Source organism: Enhydra lutris, unplaced genomic scaffold (genome assembly GCF_002288905.1).
Source record: "Enhydra lutris kenyoni isolate GAN:26980312 unplaced genomic scaffold, ASM228890v2 scaffoldscaffold7, whole genome shotgun sequence".
Classification (NCBI taxonomy): domain Eukaryota; kingdom Metazoa; phylum Chordata; class Mammalia; order Carnivora; family Mustelidae; genus Enhydra; species Enhydra lutris.
Genome location: NW_019154091.1, coordinates 22,243,744 through 22,266,266, shown reverse-complemented (window position 1 = coordinate 22,266,266; position 22,523 = coordinate 22,243,744). Strand labels below are relative to the sequence as shown.

The 22,523-nt window shown below is 39.6% G+C and overlaps 1 protein-coding gene across 1 annotated transcript in view; it reads right to left on the bottom strand.

The window, feature by feature from the left end:
- LOC111142254 (pro-apoptotic WT1 regulator) overlaps positions 1-17,489 on the bottom strand; it is a 112,061-nt gene extending 94,572 nt beyond the window's left edge. Inside the window, exon 1 of the mRNA XM_022495299.1 lies at positions 16,919-17,489. Coding sequence (XP_022351007.1) covers positions 16,919-17,437 — 519 coding nt within the window. The 5' untranslated portion in view covers positions 17,438-17,489. The remainder of the gene's footprint in view (positions 1-16,918) is intronic.
- Between the last annotated feature and the right edge of the window lie 5,034 nt (positions 17,490-22,523).

Here is a 22,523-nt window from a genome sequence, read left to right as displayed (position 1 = left end):
CTAAAATGAGCTAATGAAAAGATGGAGGAAACTTAAATGCATATTACTAAGTGAAAGAAGCCAGTATGAAAAGAATACATACTGCATGATTCCTACTATATAACATTCTGGTAAAGACGAAGCTATGGAGATAGTAAAAAGATCTGTGATTGCCAAGGGTGGGGAGGGGAGGGCTGAAGAGATCCAACACAAAGGATTCTTAAGGGTGTGAAACTACTCTGTATGATACTATAACAATGGATACATAACATTATACATTTGTCCAAACTCACAGAACGTACAAAACCAAGAATGAATCATAACATAAAATACAGACTTGGTAATAATGATGTGTCAGTGCGATTCATCAATTCTAAACAAATATACCACTCTTGTTAGGTGATACTGATAACGGAGGAACCTATGCATAGGTGGGGGCAGAAGATACATCGGATATCTCTGTATCTTCTGTTCAATTTTGCTCTAAGTATAAAATTGCTCTAAAATATAAAGTCTAGGGGCACCTACGTGGCTCAACTGGTTAAGCTCAGTTGATTAAGCTGGTTAATAAGCTCCGTTGGTTAGGAGTCCTGCGATCAAGCCCTGTGTCAGGCTCCTGGCTCAGCCAGGAATCAGTTTGTCCCTCTACCTCTGCCCTGCTCATGCTCTCTCTAATAATAAATAAATTAAAAACCTTATTAAAAAAAAATCTAAAAATAAAATATAGAGCCTATTAAAAAAAGCTATCAAATCTGGTCCTGGAACCAAAATTAAATGGATGAAACATCTTAACATTAAAATACCCATTTTATGAGTTATTATTATAAATTTTTTTTCTTGAACAAAAAATTCCAATTAGTTAAGAGTAAAAATTCTTCACAGAAATATCAATTGGCTTCAAAAACACTAAAAATAACTCATTCAGAGTGCCTGGCTGACTCAGTCCATAGGATTCTCAAAGCATACTCTTATCTTAGGATTGGGAATTCAAGCCACATGTTGGGTATATAGCTTACTTTAAAAATAAATAGGGACACCTGGATGGCTCAGTTGGTTAAGTGTCTGCCTTTTGCTCAGGTCATGGTCCCAGGGTTCTGGGATGGAGTCCCGCATCGGGCTCCTTGCTTGGTAGGGAGCCTTCTATGGGGATTCTCTACTTTCTACTCAATTTCCCTATAAACCTAAGACTGCTCCAACATGTTACTATAATCTAATATAAGTGGTTCAGATCATCCAGGGTAGAGCTCTGAAAGTAACATTAGGGGTACCTGGATGGCTCAGTCAGTTGATCATCTAACTCTTGGTTTAAGTTTGGGTCATGATCTCAGGGTAGTGGGAGTAGGCCCCACGCTGGGTTCCTCACTTGGTACAGAATCTGCTTCAGATTCTCTCCCTCTCCCTTTGACCCTCCCCCTGCTCATGCTCTCTCCCTAAATAAATAGATTCTTTAAAGAAAAGAAAGAAAGAAACATCAAACCAAACTACCGATTTTAATATCTGTATCCCTCTACTACGTGTTTGAAAACTGAGATTTTATAGTTATGTATTTTTTCCATTAACCTTCTGCTTATAAAATGTAATTCTGTCAAAGTTCAAGGAGAAATTGACAAGCCAACAGCAATTAACATCAGTATATCGTCTAAGAAACAACAGATCAAACAAGACAGAAATAAGTAAGGTTAAATGATGTGGAGCATAATTTGGGAGATTGGCTTAACAGAAAATACTCAGAATTCCATACTCAGAAAATACACACCTTTTCAAATACTCCTGGAGTATCTACAGAAACTTCCCATGCCTTAGGTCACAGAGAAAATCTCAACAAAGAAAGATTACACAAAGAACATTCCAACAACAAAAATCTCCTCAATTCAACCATCCAGAGATAATCACTATTAATCAGTCCACGGATATCTTTCCAAATCGTTTGCTATGCCTCTCTCACATGCAGCTTTTACCTCAAAATAAGCAGGAAAGAGAAAAAAATCTCTTAAAACAAACTACTTAATTAAAAACCTGAAAGATGGAACACCTGGGTGGCTCAGTCAGTTAAGCATCTACCTTCGGCTCAGGTTATGATCCCAGAGTCCTGGGATCCAGTCCCTCATCAGGCTCCTCGCTCAGCAGGGAGCCTGCTTCTCCCTCTTTCTGCCTGCCGCTCCCACTGCTTGTGCTTTCTCTGACAAACAAATAAAAAAAAATCTTTAATAAAATAAAAACCTGAAAGCAAGTTAAATATAAGGATGTCAACTTTGCTCAGGCTAATGCTGAAAGGTGATACTGCTCCTACTGTAAACTTGAAAGCATGGGGGTGAAGAGGCAAAGTTGGCATCTAATTCTTCAAATCAGAAATTCAATATGGCTTATCATCTCTGTACTTCACTTTCCTCATCAGTAAAACATATAGCAGTTACCTTCCTGGAGTTTTTCTAAAAACTTAGTGAGTTCAGGGCACCTGGGTGGCTCAGCTGGTTAGGCATCTGCCTTCGACTCAGATCATGATCCCACAGTCCTGGGATCAATCCCCGTGTCTGGCTCTCTGCTCAGAGCCCACTTCTCCCTCTCTGCCCGCCTGCTGCTCCCCCTGGCTCCCCGCACTTGTGCTGTCAAATAAATAAATAAAACCTTCAAAATAAATAAATAAAATAAAAATAAGAATAAAAATTTAGTGAGTTCATACCCATAAAGGGCTTAGAATAGTGCCAGGCCCAGTAAGCATGCAAATGCTACCTATTTATTAACATGGCTTGCTTATCCTAAGAGACAAATATCTTTCTCTCCACCTACAATCTAAATAATAAAATATTCTAAAAGCCAGTTTGTAGTATAAGTGACTTCTGGTTTATTATCTTTGAAATATTCATGTGACTCATAATAAGCCCCCCTAAGCACTCCAACTGAAGACAGTAATAGTCAATTAAACAAGACATAAAACTAAGAATGTTAATGAACTATATTCTACTACAATGTTCTAATGGTTTTTACATACAATGTCTCCCCATTGTGTATGACAACCTCCCGATTCATTTCCTTACTTACATTCTCCCCTTCCTCTAACCTATTCTACACATCACTACCAAGCTGATCCTGTTAAATTCCTGGTGTCACAAATATGAACATATCCTACTTAAGGTTCTCCTTAGGCTGACACATCAAGCCTAAAATTTTCAGCCCAGTTTTTAAGATCCTTCACAATTCTGCTCCCTAACTATTATTATTTCCTAATATAAACCACTGATTCCAATCAAGTTGCTAACTCTGACCTTTGTAACTTTACCCACCCTGCTCTCTCAGTCTGAAATAATGACTCCCTTCTTTATGCGTCCACTTCTTATAGTCCCTCAAGATCAGCTCAAATCTCACACTCACTCCATGAAACTTCCTGGCTCTCTGTACTAACAGCATGGCATAACATTTAACACTTTATTATATTATACATTTCTCTTTAATGTTTCAAAATTATCCTACATAATACATATTTCTCCAAATTAGATAACTTGCTCAAGGACAAAATGATGAACTATATAGCACATTCAAATCCTGAGTGCAGGTAACAGAACAGATACAGCAATTCATATGCCCAAAAGGCCTACATCAGTGTCTAACATGTATTACGTACTGAGACTGAAAAGTCAAATAAAATATGTACTAAGACTGCAGTAAATGTATGGTAGCTTTATCAGAACATCATATTATGAAATATTCTATATTAAGAGTAACAACAACACAGTAGGGCACCTGGCTGGCTCAATCAGAACACATGACTCTTGATCTCCAGGCTGTGAGTTCAAGCCCCATACTGGGTGTAGAGATTACTAAAAAATAAAAATAAATTAAAAAACAACAACAACAATAACAACACAGGTATATATTTGCTGGCATACAAAGATGCTCATGAGATACTGAAAACAAAAAGGTTTAATAGTATTTGTAGAATGATTAAAATTTCTGGATATATATATATATTTTTTTTTTTAAAGATTTTATTTATTTATTTGACAGAGAGAGATCACAAGTAGGCAGAGAGGCAGGCAGAGAGAGAGGAAGGGAAGCAGGCTCCCTGCTGAGCAGAGAGCCCGATGCGGGACTCGATCCCAGGACCCTGAGATCATGACCTGAGCCAAAGGCAGCGGCTTAACCCACTGAGCCACCCAGGTGCCCCTGGATATATATTTTTTATACTCAAGAATTATATGCCAAAACTATAAAGTAAGAGTTACCACTGGACAGTGGGAAGTTATGATTATGAAGCAAAAAATATTCAGCAATTAACATCTCTTCCAAAAAGTTTAAAAGGAAATAATAATATTATTATTGGCCATGTTCAATGATAGGTCATGTTTAAGTTTCTAAAAATGTACACAGAATATAATCCCACTGTGTAAAAATAAAAATGGAAAAACATGTCTAATCCCACTGTGTAAAAATAAAAATGGAAAAACATGTCAAATTGATATAGTAATCTATAGCTGATCTTTGCACAATCCTGTTTTTGCTAATTTTACTTCTAATTTTCTACAAAGAAGCAGGCATTACCTTTACATCACCAAAAATAAATACTATTCCTAAAACATCATTAGGAGAAGCACTTTACTTCCTCTAAGATAACAGAGGCAGAAGGGATAAGGGGGCAGGCAGGGAGCATCTGTGGGATAAGGGGGCAGGCGGGGAGCATCTGTGGAAGTTGAGCAAATAGTATGTGAGAAACGATTCAAAGGCAATGCTCACCCTTTAACGCCTGTATCCCAAGAATCTATATCACAAGATCAATCGTAAGAAAGTGGGAATGGAAAAAACATCACCTTTCACATCAAGTACCGGGCCACATCTAAACCCAGGGACAATATTAAACTATAAACTTCTTCATGATAACACTCAGTACAGAATCTGGCAATTTAATACCATCAGAGTCCCCATCTCCTCCATCCTACTCCACTAAAAACGCCACTCCCAAATCTACCTACAGTACAGAATTATTTTTGTAATAAAAAGAATTACTTGGGCACAACTCTGCTTAGAGGTTATCCTCTCATTTCTTTTTAACCTATATGGAAATTCAGAATTATTTATTCTATTATATGCATATAATTTTTACCTGATTTTATATTGTTTATTATTTTTGAACAGATACCTGCCTCTGAACAAGAAGATCCTCTTAATGACTTCAAATTAGGCAGGCTAAAGTTTTCCGTTCCAGAAGCAGTCAGCATTACTAGATATACAGGTATGGAAAGAGGAAGGAAATACCCAGACAACAACACTAACAGAAGAAGAGCAGAATAAAGTCTGAATTCCTTGGCATGACATTCAGTTCCTCTTCAGCCATTCTCCATTCACTCCCCACCAAGAATTCTCTGAACATCAAAGTTTCCTCTGTTAGAACATATCCCTCCCTCTTTCCAACAGTGACAACCCATGTGTATGCACTGGCACCCAAACAAATCTGGAGTCAAATCCAAGTTCTGCCAGTATGGCCTCTGGGCAAGTCACAACTTCTTCGAGGCATCTTGTAAAACGAGGAATATATTTTTAAAATCTACCTTGTGAATCAATGTGAAGATTAGAATTAACACATGGAAATCCCCCAATACAATGCAGGGCACAGAGGAGATATATTTGTAATAGAATGTTATTATTTCCTGGCTTTGTGCCTTCACAAATGCTAGTTCCTCCACACAAAATGTTACCGAGTCTCCCCTCTCCAATTGGGAAATCCTTCTTATCAGTCAAGACACAGGGCTCAATACTACTTTATCTTATGTAAAGCCCTCCTTGACTCCCTCCTGTAACTAATTGCTCCCTTTTCGGAGCTAGTTCAGTACTCTGTTCTTTTCTCTATCAGAGCTCTCATTATACCAAATTCCATTTATTTGGAATGTGTCTCCCCAAAATTTCTATGTCAAGACCCTAACCCCCAATATTACAATATTAGAAGGTGGGTCCCTTGAGATTAGCTCATAAGGATGGGGCCCCTCATGAGTGGGATTAGTGCCCTGATAAAAGCTAACTCTCTGACCCCTTCCACCATGTGAGTGAACCAGGAACCAGGCTCTCACCAGACACCAATTCTGCTGCTGCCTGACACTTCGCAGCCTCCAGAACTGTGAGAATAAAGTTCTGTTGTTCGTAAGCCACCCAGACTATGGTATGGTTATGGGAGCCTGAACTAAAAATTATTTTCTCTGAGAGATGACAGAAAGTTCCTTAAAGACTGGTGAGTATGTAATTCATCTATGTATCATCTAGCACTGAGCTTGGGGCAAATGGCAGGCACTCAAATGTTTCTGAGTAAACCAAGTAAAAAAGAATCTAACAAAAATGCTGTAGCACCCAAGGGAGAGAAATGACAAGGGCAAATACTACAGGGAAGTCAAATAGGCTGAAAGTAGAAAAAAAGCTATCTCATTTGGCCATTAGGAGGTCACAAGCAACCTTGTAGAGATCAACTTCAATGAGGTAACAGGAAATGAGCAATGAAATGGAAGTTAACAGGTGAAAACAATACTGCAACTTGAGTAATTAAGTTGAAAGTGAAGCAGAATTAAGGTAACAGTTCTTCATGGCAAGATGAACAAACCAAGAGGGAAAGTCGATGTATTTAAGAAAGAAGGAAAACAATAAGCAAGATTTAGGAGGAGTCCGGGTACAGGTAGCCCTGGAGGGTGGGAAGGTAGGTGTGTGCTACCCTCAGCTAGAGGCAGGAAGGTTGAGGAGGAATTTTCCAGCTCAAAACACTGTTACATAATTTTCTAACACCAATGAAATACCTCTTAATCCATCCACCCCTTTCCTTTTCTAACTGCCATTGCCCTAGCAATCAGTATTATTATACTCTTAAATAAGTATTCTTATCTCTAGTCACACCTGCTCCCTAGCCCTTTCTCCGTCTCATTACTTAGATTGAATTTCTCAAGCCACTGTTTCACATATTTTGGATGAACGAGGATGTGCACATAAATGTATAAATAGATGTATACATACAGATATTTACATATACATTATAATATTTATTTAGAAAACTGATTTATTTGTTCCAACACAACTGATATATTAGGGAGCAAGTCGAGCATAATACAAATACCACATCTGCTTACATGCAACTGAAAGAAACACTAGGTGAGCACAGAAAATGCAACCCAGTCACACAGAATGACACAGAACACACACATCTGAAATATCTGCCAGCTCACTCCTGGTGTAGGAACCCATCCACATCTGGAGTTAACAGTTTCAGTCCAATTCAGATAACCCTTCTTCCAACATTTCACAAATTGTCACCCTTTTGACACCCACTTCTATAAGAAAACTCGGGTTTTTTTCAAGGTCGAGTTTCCTATTTATTGTAGTATTTACATATTTCTTAACCATTCAACATGTGTAAAATTGTGCTGCTCTTTATTATATTTCTATCTTTTTACATGTTACTGACAAAATTTTTGAGTATTATGACCCCAAACTCCATTTTTCCTTATGTCCTATAGTTTTCATTGTGTGATTTTGCATGTATAATTAGGAGCTTTTAGGTTGAATTACAACTTACACACACTTATAATTACTGCAACTGTGATCACCAATTTCCCACTGAAATCAAAGGCCACAGAGGAGGTTTAAAAAAAAAATGGGCATGGGGCATCTTAGTCAGTTAAGTGTCCAACTCTTGATTTCAGCTCAGGTCATCATCTCAGGGTCCTGGGATCCAGCCCCATGCTGGGATCCATGCTCAGCTGGGAGTTCACTTGAGGATCCTTTCTCTCTCCCTCCCTCTGCCCTCTCTCTCTCTCCTTCTCAAATAAATAAATCAATCTTGAAAAAATTGGGCATCCCTCACAAAAATCTGAAGGTCCTAGTATCTATGAGGTGCTTTGAAAGACCCAAACACTTGTCTTGAAGAACGCTTCAGGAAACAAATACATGAAAACAAAAAATATATATCTGTTTATCTTAAGACAACTTACTTATCTGCCAATCAGACAGCTACATAATAGAGCAAAGAAGCAACAGAGTCCTTTACCAATGAAGTAATGCTCAAGTATTATAATACCAAATAACACAACCATATCCATCCCTAAAGACAGAAAGTATAATGGTAGTTGCCAGGGACTAAGTAGGCAGAATGAGGAGTTATTGTTTAATAGGTATAGAGTTTCAATGTTACAACACGAAAAAAGTAATGTGATGGGCTGTGATGATAACTGTACAGTAATATGAATATATTTAATACCACTGAATGTACACTCAAAACAGTCAGAATTTTCTTATTAGTATTTCACCACAAATAATCCCTATATTGCACACCTGAAACTCATTTTTTAAAAAAATCCATTCTTATTTTTGAAGAACACCATCATAAAAAACTCACAATGAATGACTACTAAGTGCACATAAAATCTGTATAGTGTGGTTCCATTTTTTACGCAGATATAGAGAAAAAGGATCCGAAACAAATATTTATATAAATAAGATAACAGGTGATGTTTATCTTTTCCTGTATTTCTACAAGGGAACTAAAATGAACATATTCCATTTTTTTTAAACGTTACTTTTACCAGCAGAAAAAATTAAGATTATGTAAGTTTAGTGTGGATCAATTTTTGCCTGCACTACAGGATATCAAGTCCTGCCAAGAATTTGAAACCCAAAGTAACCTCTTTGACTACTGCAGCTAATACAATCTTACTTTTTATTCCTCAAGTACCATATTCTGAATGTTAATACTGTTTTTTCAAACTGATTTCCATTCTTTTTTAAAGTACTACTAAAAATATTCTGGGGGTGCCTGGGTGGCTCAGTCGTTAAGCATCTGCCTTCAGCTCAGGTCATGATCCTGGGGTCCTGGGATCAAGCCCCCCATCAGGCTCCATGCTGAGCAGGAAGCCTGCCTTTCCCTCTCTCACTCCCCCTGCTTGTGTTCCCTCTCTTGCTGTGTCTTTGTCAAATACACAAAATCTTTAAAAATAAAACAAAATAAATAAATAATAAAAATTAAAATGTTCTGCACGAAATTCCAAAAGCAATACAAAGTCATTACATACTTTGTGTAACTTGTGAATTTCACTTTATGTCCATAAGCTTAATATTAAATAGCATCTTTTAAAGTTAATTTTATTATAAAACATGTTTTCACCCTATATTTCAAACTGTATTATTTTTATTTCTTATTCAGCTAGTCCTCTAGAGTTTATATAAAGAAACTGCAAACACAATTTTAACTATTACAGAAATGTAATCTGTAAATTCTCTCCTTTCCATTCATTTCAGCAAAACCCTAAAATACCTTCAGAATACAACAGACTGTTTTAAAAAAATTCAGCCCTATAAAACAAAAAGAAACTATTACTGAAAACTACCTTATGACCCACAGAATTTGGTGAAGGAATTTTCTAGACTATCTCAGAATATTTATTTATTATCCAATTTTCACATACTAGGTTTTGAACTCACTGGAGCAGTTTCTACCTTTTGAGATATGTAATTTTGCCACGTGTAGAAACTACATGTTCCTACAATTTCATTCAGACATGGTGCCTAGTGTATTTTTAAGTAACCCAAAAAGAATATGAAAGATGGCTAAGGCTTGATTCTATACAGTATGTCTATGGCTATAAACACAAATGCCTAAGATTTAAACTGAAAAGTTCCCTCAGCAAAACCAGATATTTTAAGAATCAACTGGCTAGCTAAGAATGCCTATAGATTTAATATGTAATAGTGAACAAGAGAAAAAAATCATGCAGTTGGGAATATTTTGTGATAAGATGGACAAAACCTGATTTAAGAGTTTGAACCACTAAGTATTAAATACACTTACAAACATGATTATACACCTTCCCTTAAAAATATGTAAAAATGAACAATGAATGAAAGTTCAAATTACATATTAAGGTAGAGTTTTGGGTTTTTTTTTTTTCTATAGTCTATGCTTCTAACAAATTCAAAATAAGCAAGGCAGATGCAACATTTTTCATAAATGTTTAAGGTGCTTTGAATTTCCAAGTAGTTCAAGTTATCTTCATTAAAATGTTTAAGAAGTTTTTCATTAGAGGCACCTGGGTAGCTCAGTGGGTTAAAGCCTCCGCCCTCAGCTCTGGTCATGATCCCAGGGTCCTGGGATCAAGCCCCTCATCGTGTTCTCTGCTCAGCAGGGAGCCTGCTTCTCCCTCTCTCTCTCTCTCTGCCCACCTCTCTGCCTACTTGTGATCTCTCTCTGTTAAACAGATAAATAAAATCTCAAAAAAAATTTTTTTTAAAGTTTTTAATTAGAAGGAACAAAAAAAAAGAATTTAACATCCCAATAAGAAATTTCCATTAGACATCAACAGTTATCGATATAACCACACAGTAACTATAATTTATCACTTTATCATTTTTAGAACACATATACCAACATTATTTTATTTGATTCCTGTAACAATCCTGTTAGATAATCAGTATCAATTTCATTTGACAGATCAGTAAACCATTACAGGGCATTTAAGTCAGTTCTTCCCAAATTTTAGGGTGTACAAGAATCACTCAGGAACATGTTAAGACTCTGCAGTCTCAGTAACCTCTCCCTCTCCCCAGACTGAGCTGGATCCCAGAAATTTCCATTCCAAATAAACAACACAGGTGATACTGGTACAGGTGGTCCTAATCCCCACATCCCCAAGCCACTATGATACTGACTTAAGTAACATCACTAAGACTTCAGGTGGTTTAAAATTCTTTTTTTTTTTTTTTTAAACTTTGAATCAAAGTTCCCAAATGTTTAGATAGCAGAGCTTTGCAGAGCTCCTTGAAAGATATGTAAAATTTTAATTTTTAAAAAATTTTATATTTATTTAAAATTTTAATTTTTTTAAAAGATTTTATTTACTTGAGAGAGAGAGAGAGAGAGAGCATGACAGGGTGCAGGGTCAGAGGGAGGCGAAGACTCCCTGCTAAGCAGGGAGCCAGATGCAGGACTCCTTCTGGGACTCCAGGATCATGACTTGAGCAGAAGGCAGTCACTTAACCAACTGAGCCACCCAGGCACCCTAAAAATTTAATTTTTAAAAAATTTTACATTCAGTTTAATTAAATACCTCTTATACTAAACTCCTATATGAACAAATGGTAGATGTTTAAAGAAATATAAAATGGAGAAAATTCTACCATAATATCATTTTCTCTGTGAGATGCAAGAAAAGCTGAGATTGAATTATTTGAATACTGCTGCATTTTATAGGGTGGGAAGCTAAAACTTAGGTACCACATGTTCTAAAAACATAATGAAAAATTAAGATGAAAATATAAAAGCACTTAGAGCACAACTTCGTGAATACATTAAAAACCATTGAACTGAATAATTTAAAGGATTAATTTTATAATCAATGAATTATATCTCACTTTTTAAAAAGAAAAAAGCACTCAAAAAATTTGAAACTCTAATCTATCATTTTAAACTTCTAAAACATATATTAGCCTTGCTACTAAACAGCATAATTTTCTGGCCTACATCACAGGTGCTAAAAACCAATGCACAAATAATAAAGAGCATAAATAAAGCCACTAGTTTGATAGTGATTTTTTTTTAAGATTTTTTCTTTATTCATTTGAGAGAGACAGAGACAGATAGCAACAGCAGGGAGAAGAGGAAAAAGCAGGCTCTCACTGAGCAGGGAGCCCCGATGCAGGGCTCCATCCCAGGACCCTGGGATCATGACCTGAGCCGAAGGCAGATGCTTAACTGACTGAGCCACCCACGCAACCCTTGACAGTGATTTTAAATAAGAATTTTAATGTTACTGTTTATTTGCTCTCAAGTTTTTCTAATAAAGTTCAACTTTATCTGCCTTTTATTACAGGGCTATTTTCAAATTCTATAGTCACATGTTAGCATCTTCTAGTTTACTGCTAAAATTATCTTTGTCTTTCTTAAACTAGGTATAAAGTATCAATACACTGAAATACAGTAAGATGGTTTAAAGGCAGACTATCTCTACTCTGCTCCATACCACATTTGTGACTCGAAGCAAGTATACTTACTTGCTCTCCTCCATCTTCCCATAGGGTCGTAGTGAGAATTAAATGCACCAATACATGTGAAGTGCTTAGAACAGTGCCTAGCACTTAATAAGCACACCATAAATGTTATCTATTTTAATTACATATTTTTATAGAAAAAGGCATCTCAGCTTAGATGACTCTTTACAAATCCTAATAATATTAAAATTTTAATTTACTTCATCAATGAGTTCAAACATTTAGGGAAGTTGGGCTTCATATCTTATTAAGCAGTCTTAATGTTTTTGCTATATCTATCCTATTCACAAGTTCAATTTTCCCCAACCTGAGTCACTATTAGTTCCTCTTCTGACTCATCACATAGAAAGGTAGACAGTCTGGAACATACTGGGCATACCGAAAGGCATTTCTTAATCTACCTGGATTTACATGGTTTACTAAGTAGAACTTGTCCTACATAATGCTCAATAAATACATTAAATAATTGTAACTTAAAACTGTGCTCACTTAAAAGTGCTTTCTATATATCACATGCTCCTTCAAACTACAGGGCAGGTGTTTAGCCCCATCTTGACAGAAAAACAATGTATCACTTAAGTAAAAACAAAGACACATTTTCTGACTTCTAGCCAAAACAGACTTTGCTGGTGACCTAGTGTTCAAAATCTTGCCAAGCCAACTATAAATTAGAGTCAGAAGCAATGTCTGAGTCTACAAACTTGACCTTTATTTCTATTCAGTTCCTTTTACTGTCTTCCCCAATCAGTTGTTTAAATTATTTAGGAGAACCTCTAATAAAGAGAGAAAAAAAAATAAAAAGCTATAGGGAAATAAACTAAATAATGCAAAATAGGTTCTTTTTTTATTTTTTATTTTTTTTAATTTTAAGTAGGCTTCACACTCAATATAGGGCTTGAAATCATGACCCCGAGATTAAGAATTACACACTCTACCAACTGAGTCAGCCAGGTGGCCCCAGAGTAGGTTAATTCCTAAAAACACTTTCCCAAAATGCACATACACACACACACACACACACACACACACAAACATTTAAATATTGCTCTACCACTTATTCACCTTCCATGTGATCCCGAGTCATTTAAATTCTCTAAGTCTCCATTCTATCTTCTGGAAATGAGGATAAAAAGAGAAACTATAACTACCACCTGGGATTGCTGTGAGCATGAATTAAAACAACACATAAAGCACTCTAGCCAATCACTATGAAAATAGTAAGTTTTCATATATATTAACTTTATATTTAAATCAAAATTTCAGTGCCAGTTGACCTTGACCTAGTGAATTATTATATCTTCATAAGCACTCTGAAAACTGGAGTGGTATTGTCCAGCAATCCTTCCTCAACTATCCCCTCCACAAGTTAGATACCCTGCCCAGGAAACAGGCTGTACTTAACGCTGTACTTTACCACAGTTCCCTATATTACTTGAGAGGCCCTATGGACAAGGCCTGTGTCCTATTCACTTCTCTATCCCCAGACTGCAGCCCAATAGTTCTGAACCCTGACTCACAGCAGAATCACATGTGAAGTTTATCAAAATATTAATGCCTGGTATCCATCCCAGACCCATTAAATCAAAACAGAGTCAGGGAGGGAGAGGGCAAGTATTCTCCAGGGGGAGCATTTTTTTTAAGATCCTCACATGATTTTAATTTGCTCCAATTAAGAACCACTGCACTCTGATATTTAAAATACTATACAAACAGGTATACACATGTATGTGTGAATATATGTTTAAATATATAACTACAGAAATATAAGTCTCAGCTCAAGACCCTCATCCTCAGTAGCTTCTCACAGCCCAATCATCACTTTCCTCTAAACACAAAATATATAGAGATTTTTTTTAAGTAATCTCCACACCCAATGAGGGCTTGAACTCACAACTGTGAGATTAAGGGTTGCACGCTCCACCGAGTCAGTCAGGCGCCCCTAAACACAAAATATTTCTAATAAACAATTTGCTGTGTTAAGATGGCTTTTCAATTGTTAACTCAGTACTTAAGTTTTTTCATATAATTATGCCTTATCCTTCCTCCTGGATTATAGTTCAGCTCCTTGAGAATATACACTGCCTTACTCTTCTTTTTCTACAACACTTACAATAGTGCCTTGAAAACAGACATGTAATAAACATCTGACTGTTCTAATAAACATATACCAAAATGACTGGCAGGAGGTATGTCACATCCAAATTATCCAATTTGGGCTACTGCCCCCCAAAATAAAGTAAAAATTTAGAAAAAAACATTTTTAAAATAATCTTTACCTCAGTAAATGAGAACTAAAGTTTGTCCAACAACTGAATATTTGCACTTTTTATTAAAATTATTACAAGCAGTATCTCCCCCCTCCAGTTTCCCATCCCCATCTACACTTTAAGTTTTTGACTTGCTTCCTCACTGAAACTATCTTCTAGCTATTTGTGGTGTCTTCAGCTGTTGTCAGGTATCTTTACAACAATTTTATAATACTCTGTAATTACTAAAATAAGTTAATGAAAGTCACAATGTGTCACACAGATGTTTAATAAATACTTCTTGAAGGAGCTTAATGTTTATCAACCACTAAAATAGGCTTTTGCATATAAGTTACATGCTACTCTTCTAATATAAACTTGGCTGAGAATATTGCCTGAAAATAAAAGTCTTTCTCAACATTATATAAGAGGACAAGTCCACACCTAAATGACACATTGGTGATTTTGTTTTTATTATATTTGCAAACCTGAAAAATTTTAAAAATATTATGACTTCTTAAACCAGGATTGCTAAGTTGTATTACACAAGAAACTCCACAGCAACTGACATTCTCAATGTTGAAACTACTACGAGAAATGAATAGCGCACAATTCTAAAAAAACAATCACCTACAACAACCTAAAGATATAAAGATGGCCCACCTTTAAAGTTTTGTGTCATGTATTTACCACTATTAAAATAATCTGAATGACTTAAGTTGTTTTAAATGAAAATGAAAAGGCCCTTAAGAAGTATGCCTGCTAATTAGATATTGCAGTAAAACATTACCATGTTTTGTTGCGTCCTACACCAGCAACAGATAGAACCATAGTTACCACAAAAAGAAAGCAGTCTTCAATTCCCTATTCAATAAAAAAGGTTCAAATTCCACAGACAAAAAATGGTACCCTGAGCAGTTTGTTTTTAAGGAAGATTAAATTTAGGAGTTGCCAACACCCAAACGAAAAACATTCCAGAGTATTAGACTCAATTGTAGTGGGGAGTCATCTACATTCTCAGCACTATGTTCTCTAACCCAAAGCAGCAGTATTAACAAAGGATGTTTCTTAGGATCTCATAATATACACCACACCGATTTCCCCCAGTAAACATTACCCTTGTTAAAAACAAAAACAAAAAAGGTACTTGAAAAGTAACAATTCTAGCATAAGCAGCCAGACAAAAATGAAGTTTAACATCTGCCAAAATATTTCCCAAAATAAGACCCCTGTCAGATGAACAATGAGGAAAAGATTGAAATGACTAATTCTTTTATTTGGACCATCAGCTACTTTTAAAAATAAAGTTGAGGAATGTAACTTTTCCAAAGCCTTGTCTTTAGTTTCCCCTTAATCTTCATATTTTTAACTAAAAAAAAAAAAACAAAAAAAAAAATAAAAAAAAACCCCTAGAAATTTGATTACCACTCTCATGAAATTCCTTTTAAAGCAATTTAATGAATAACAGATCTTTTGTGCAAGTAGCAAACCACAGAGGACAGTTCTGCTGGCTGATAAAAATCTGTCTGAAACATGCATATAAAAATATATCCTTCAAAGACAAACCGTAATTTTCCAGGTATGGAAAACATATTAACACTTAAAAAGCTGGGTATGCTTGACACACACACCCTAACTTACTGCGAATTCTTTTACTTAAATCGCAATTAAAGGTAGTATATTCTTATTTACTGGTCATCAAAGTTGAATAAATTAGAAAACCACGAGTAAAAAAATGTAAAAAATTAAAAAATTAAAAAACTAAAGAGCCAATGAGAAAAAGATGCAACTACTTTGGGTGAAACAAAGTTGTGTAATCACTTCCCAAAACCAGTGCGCTTCTATTAAAGTAACCAAAATTGTTTAGGACTTTTTTTTTTTTTTTTTTTTTTTGAGGGCAGAGATAGGTGCGGTTACACATTAAGTAAAAATGTTTCACCACTCACTCTAATAGGAAGATGCTGCTGCCTGCAGGAATGTTGAGACAGCTCAAAAATACAAAACAAAAACAAAACCCCTACCACAACTCTTTTCCGCAATATACAGAGCCAAATATTTAAATACAAGGAAAGATCATCTTAGCAAAAAGAATTATGGATTACTACAACTTTCCTCCTATTGTCCTATCACTCAGAATTAACTGCGGGGTGGGAGGAGGGGGGTGGGGGGCTGAGGAGCGCTCTTCCCCAAAGCTGGTTTATAGATAAAATAGTATTATCTTTATTTGGATATTCTCATCTGGATACACTGAAAAAGTTGTGCTGGATAGTGCTAAGGACACGTTTTTTTACAGGTGCTATTAAACATTGTCAAGAGAAAAGAGATAAACAATCTGATAACTTCAGATAGACACGTGGGAAACCAAACTTAGTATGTCGTAATCGCCATTAATCAATTTTTTTAACTGATTAAGTGAAAACAAACAACCCTAGGTGGGCAAGTTTTGGAGTTTTGTCTTTCCACCGCTAAAGAGAAGGATCCTGAATCTTGAGACCTCAGCCAGGAAGCCTGAAAAGCACGTGTCCCACTTGGGGTTTGGGGAAGTTCCCAGGAAGCACCGAGTAAAACTCCATCACCCCCTGCCTGCCTAACCCGGTGAAAGGATTAAGTAATACCGGACGGGCTAGAGCGGGGAAACTCGGCGGCCCGGGAGCCGGGGGAGCTCCCCCCCGCCGCCCCCGCCCGCTCACCTCTGCCGCGGGGATGTTGACCACGCCGGTGGAGCGACGCTTCTCCCGCAGCTTTCTCTTCTCGATCTGCCCCTTGCCTTTCCTGGCACTGGGGCCCGAGCTCTTGCCTTTCTCCGGGGCGCCGTCCCGCTCCTCCTCGTCGCCCCGGGCCGGCGGTGCCCCTGAGGCGGAGACCGCGGCGGTGGCCGTGGGGGGCGGCTCGTCGTCCGGCCGCCGGGAGCCGGGGGTGGACCGGGGCAGCGCCGCGGGGCCCACCGCGCAGTTCACGCCCCCAGAGCCGGGGGCGGCAGGTGCGGCCGCGCCGCCGGGGAGGTTGTTGTTGAGCTCGTTGGCTGCGGCTGCGGCCGAGGTGCCCGGAGCCCCCGCCGCGGGCTTCCCGGTCGCGTCACTGCCGCCCCCGCTCGGAGCAGCCGGGCCCGGGGGGTTCTGCTTGGCGCGCATCTTCTCGCGCTTCGCCTTCCACTCCTCCAGGAAGTCTGTGGTGCTGCCGCTGCTGGTCCGGTAGCCACCGGTCGCCATATTCCCAGCGGGGCCGGCCGGGCTCTCACCTCAGGCCGCCCAGCCCCGCTCCGGCCGCCGCCGCCGCCTTTGCCTTCCCGAGGCCGGGAGGATGCGAGGGAACGACCCCCGGGCGTGGGGGCGGCCGAGGCTCCCCCGGTGCCCGCTGAGTCTGAGGGGAAACACAAAAGGGGGCGGGGAAGAGAAGCGTTTAGGTCCCTCGCCCGGCCGGAGGGTCTGCCCGCCGGCCCGCCTCGGAGCCCCCCGCCCCCCCGCAAAGCGCTCTGCCCAGTCCCCGCCGGCAAGTGGCTGCCGAGTCCCCACCCTGCAAAGTTTCTCCGACGCACCTACACAGCGGGCCTGGACGATCGCCGCCCCTCGAGGGGAGGAGAAAAGGGCCTGTCCCCACCCCCGGCCCGCCTGCCCCATCCCCACCGGGGTCTGCGCCTGCGGCGGTCGGGGGACCAGGGCCAGACCCCTCCACCTGTCGGCCCGTCGGACCTCCTGCCCCTCGCTCCGGCCACCGTGGGCCAAGGTCCCCACCACCAACACCTTCGTTCCTGGGCGAGGCGCGAAGCCCCTAGGAGGCTCGCTGAGGAGGCGGGACGGGTACACACACCAGCTGTCCAGCCGCCTCGAGGGTCGAGCTCCGGCGGCCCAAGCAGCCCCTTACCTGAGAAGAGTTTTGGTGGAGGGCGAGGCGTGGGGTCTGGGAGTAGGCGTCCAGGTAAGCCCGGCCGGCGGCGCGGAAGGAGCTGCTGCAAACTCTCGGCCAGATCTCACGGCTCCGCCGGGCCAGAGGGAAGGAGAGAGGGAGGGTGCGAGGGGCGGGAGGTGAACCGAGCGGCGCCGAAGCGCGGGCGGAAAGGGCCGAGACGGCGCGCGAGGGGCGCGGCGCGCAGTGCGGGGGGTCGTGCCCGCCGACGCCCCGCCCCCGGCGCTCAGGTGCGCGCCGCCTGGTCCAGCCCGCCGCTGCAGCCCGCCCCGCGCCCGCCTGTCCCACCGCACATTCCTGGGCTCGCGGCCCTGCAGCGGCGGGCCCCGCGGCAACGCTGACTCGGAGCGGGACAGCCCTCCACGCCCTGCACCCCGCTCCTGTTCTCCGCCTCTCCGCCTCTCTGTCTCCCACCACTCTTCCTTTTAAGTACAAGATATATTCTTCGAGGGAAAATCAAGAATGGGGCTGGCCGAGGGGGAAAATGCAGTGAAGTTGGGATGATTCAGCCCTGACTGGCTGGGATGGGAAAACAGTCGCGCGTCACTTTTCCTGGTCGCTGCCCCCTCTTCAGAGGTACTAGAGTGGCAGGCAGAAGAGTTGGAAAAAACAACAACAAAACCGAAACAAACCCAGACCCTTCTCTCTGAGCAAAGCCTGTGGTTTCTGGGTGAAAGGGTGGGCTGAAAGAAGGAGGGGCTTAAATTATCAGTGAACTATCAAGGGTTTACTATTTTAGGATTGCAAGAGAAAAGGAAAAACTCGTTTTTACAGTGTATTGCATTGGCATCCGAATCTTATTTGGAATTGTCCTTTTAATCCTTCTCTACACCTCTTCTTTACAGAGAGAGAATTTAAGATACCAAAACTGCATTGATGCTGATCTAATGTGACCTGGGGCGGTGATTGACTCTATTTTTCTACCTTAAACGTGTCATAGGGTATATCTTATCCTCAGACGCAAGTCATCTAACATTTCTGGATCGGGGCTGGGTGGACTGCCACCATCATACACCTCAAGAGACAGAGCTCACTATATTACAAGTGGAGCCAGGGCACATCATTGTCACAGCCTACAATTGCCAGGTCACCACTTTGAAAAAAAAAAAAAAAAGTAGGCGAGCCCTGAGTCACACTCTTACCTAACATAAAACTTTCTTCCTTCTTAGTATTCCTGTTTTGCCCAGGTGGCACATGGTGGGTGGGCAGTCAGTGTGTGCCTGCCACAAGAATGAGATTGGGAGAAAGTGATTCACATGCTATTTATTTCTCAGAGGGAAAGTCACACAGTTCTCTCTTTGGTCTGGCTGTTGGGGTGAACATGTGGGTAGCAGGGAGAGAACTCTGGAAAAATCCTTAGAAAATTAAAGGCCTTCCTTGGGAATTGGTTTCAAAGGCTGAGCCTAACTGGTACCATCCAGGGTGTGCCACCTGAAATTCCTCAATTACAGATTCACTAGAGTTTTGTTTTCTGAGTTTTAAGGGGGTAGTAGGAGGGTTGGGCATTAGACAGATTCATGTTAATGCTTTTTAACTTACCAAAGGATTTTCACCTGGAAGGGCCTGCAGGCTAGAGTGGAAAGAGGATTCGGTGTGCCTGAACACAAATTCATAAGTAGCTGAGAGATCTTGGAGGTGTTGTTTAAATTCTCTGAAACTCAGCTTTCTTTACTATAAAATCAGTAACAACAGCATGTATTTTTAAGCTATTATAAGAATCAACACTATGCTTGATTCAAGGAAGATACTCAGTAAATATCCTCTTGTTAACAGGATATCAAACAATTTTTGGTCTCTAAGAAGTGGGGGAGGAGGGTGGGGAGAGAGAAGGCAGGCGAAAAAGATAAAGTACTGAATACACTATTAATTTGAAAATTATGGCAGAGAATAAACTAGAATAACACTTATGCCACATGAATTTATCACACACTTTTGGACTAGTTCTCTTAGTATTAATAGGCTCTGATTCAGGAATTGGCTACTACTGACTCCTGTGGCTTTGGTCAAGTTGCTTAACTTTTGTGCCTCTGTTTACTTACATATAAAATGGGGATAATGATACTTCCTACATTGTGAGAGTGTTGTGAAGGTGCCTGAGATCCTTGGATAAAAGGTAGTATATGAGAACCAGAGTAGTTATTATTAGTCTATAAATGCCCTAGGAACCATGGATGAAAGAGATTATTGAGGTACCCAAAGCACTGTGTATTATTATTGTTATCATTTATTATACCTTTTGTCTTTACCTTACCATTCTCATTTCCAAAGATGTATTTCACAGTCAGACTGCTTCCAGCCCTGCACCAAGCTATTTAGCTGAGTCAGTCCTAAATTGCAAAATGTTTGCATATCATCAATCTTTATGTTTAGCGTTCTGATGAAATAATCCTCAAAGACTCAGAGCATGGTTTCTCAACCATGGCGCTACTGACATTGAGGACTTGGTAATTCCTGGGGGTTTGTCCTGTCCATTGTAGGATGTTCAGCAGCATTTTTGGCTTGTAGCCACTGAATACCAGTGGCTGCCCCTGTCCCCCAGTTGTGACTTTGCCAAATGTTCCCTGAAGGGAAGACTCTTCCCCAGTTGAGAACTGAGCTAGCCCTAAAATAACTAATATTTGTGATACACTTGCCCTTAATAATAAAAGTAAATATGATGATGCTAACAAATAAAAGGATTCATTGTAATATGTCTGAATAAAATTCACTCTAAATGTTAAGTCTTACTTCATGTTTTCCAGGCAGTGGATTAGCTATGATGTGAAATAGCCCATTTGTATGTATTGAAATAATTAATAGGGTATTGAGGAATAGTCATTGTGCCTTCAATGCAAGTATTTCTAGAACATATGCAATTCACCCTCTAAAATCAAAATAATACATGCATATAGTCTTAGAAGGTAAATACTTTTGTTCTGCAAGGATTATTACAAAAGACAACAATGCCCTACCTAGCCTTCCCACTCCCAAAACCCCACCCAAAATTTTGAATTCTTGTATCTGTTTCTGCTAATATAAATCATCATATTAATTTTAATACCCTTAGCAGCTCCTTCTTCATTTTTAGACATACTTTATTGACTTCCTACTAGAGAAAAAGAAAATTTAGCTCTTATGCTAACTACACATACACTTTTCTTACTCCTAAACTCCTGCTCTATTTATATTACAATTTTATTAAATAGACATTTAATGTTTGTTGTGTTATGACTATGCAAATATTGTTCACAGCTGAGCCATGCAGTGTACTATGACTGCATTTTTACAACTTTTGTCTTGTTACGCAATTATTTCTTTTTCCTCCACAGTTAAAACTTGCCATTTTTAAAATCATTTCATCATATTCCATATACCAGTCATAAATTGAAACCCAAATTTTCCTCCTCTCAGTACAATTAGTCATGTCAGGTAATCTATAAGTTCTGTTTCTCATTTTCTTGGAGATATCTCTCTTGGAGCCCTCCAACCCCTGCTGTGATCTGGGCTGACTTTAACAGCTCATGGCTCTATGGTCATCCTAGGATTGTTTCCCTAACATCCTGAGAATCATTCCTATGCAAACCTCTTGTTTCCTGAATCCCATATTGTCCTCTTTCGGTTTTTCCCCCATTATTTCAGTGGAGTATAATTTCAGTTTATTCTGGAGGTAGGATTATACATTCCTGAAGACACTGTGTGTTGGAAAGTGTTTTTAATCTATCTTCACACTCAACAGTTTGTGGGGTGTGGAACTCTAGGTTAGAAATCATTTCCTTCATAATTTTAAGGGAGTCACGGAGTGCCTGGTGGCTCAGTTGGTTGGACATCCAACTCCTGATTTCGGCTCACGTCATGCTCTCAGGGTCCATGACATGAAGTCCTGTGTGTGTGTGGGGGGGGAACACTCCATCTCAGCAGGGGGTCTGCACAAGATTCTCTCCCTCTGTCCTCCCCCATCCCACACTCTGTCTCTCTCTCTTTAAAAAAAAGAAAAAAGGTGTCACTATATTGTCTTCTAGTTTCCAGAGTTGATGCTGAGAAGACCAAAGGCATTGATTCCTTTGTGTTTTCTCTCTGGAATTTTCTGAACTTTTTAACCCAAATCTTCTGGAATATCTTGGATTTGCCTTGATTTAGCCTTTTTTCATTATAATATTAGGCACTCAGTGGGCCTTTCCGTCTGCCATCTGCCCTTTAGCTGGGAAATTTCCTTATCCTATTACCTTTGGTAATTCTTCTCTTCAGTTTTCTCTGTTCTCTCTAGAACTTTTGTTAAGTAAATGACTTCTAAACATTCTCTAACGTTTACTCTTTTCCTGTTTCCATCTCTTTGGCATGTTATTCTACTTTCAGTGAAATTTCCTCTATTTTATATGCCAACATTTCTATCCAATTTTCTGTTTCTGCCACCAT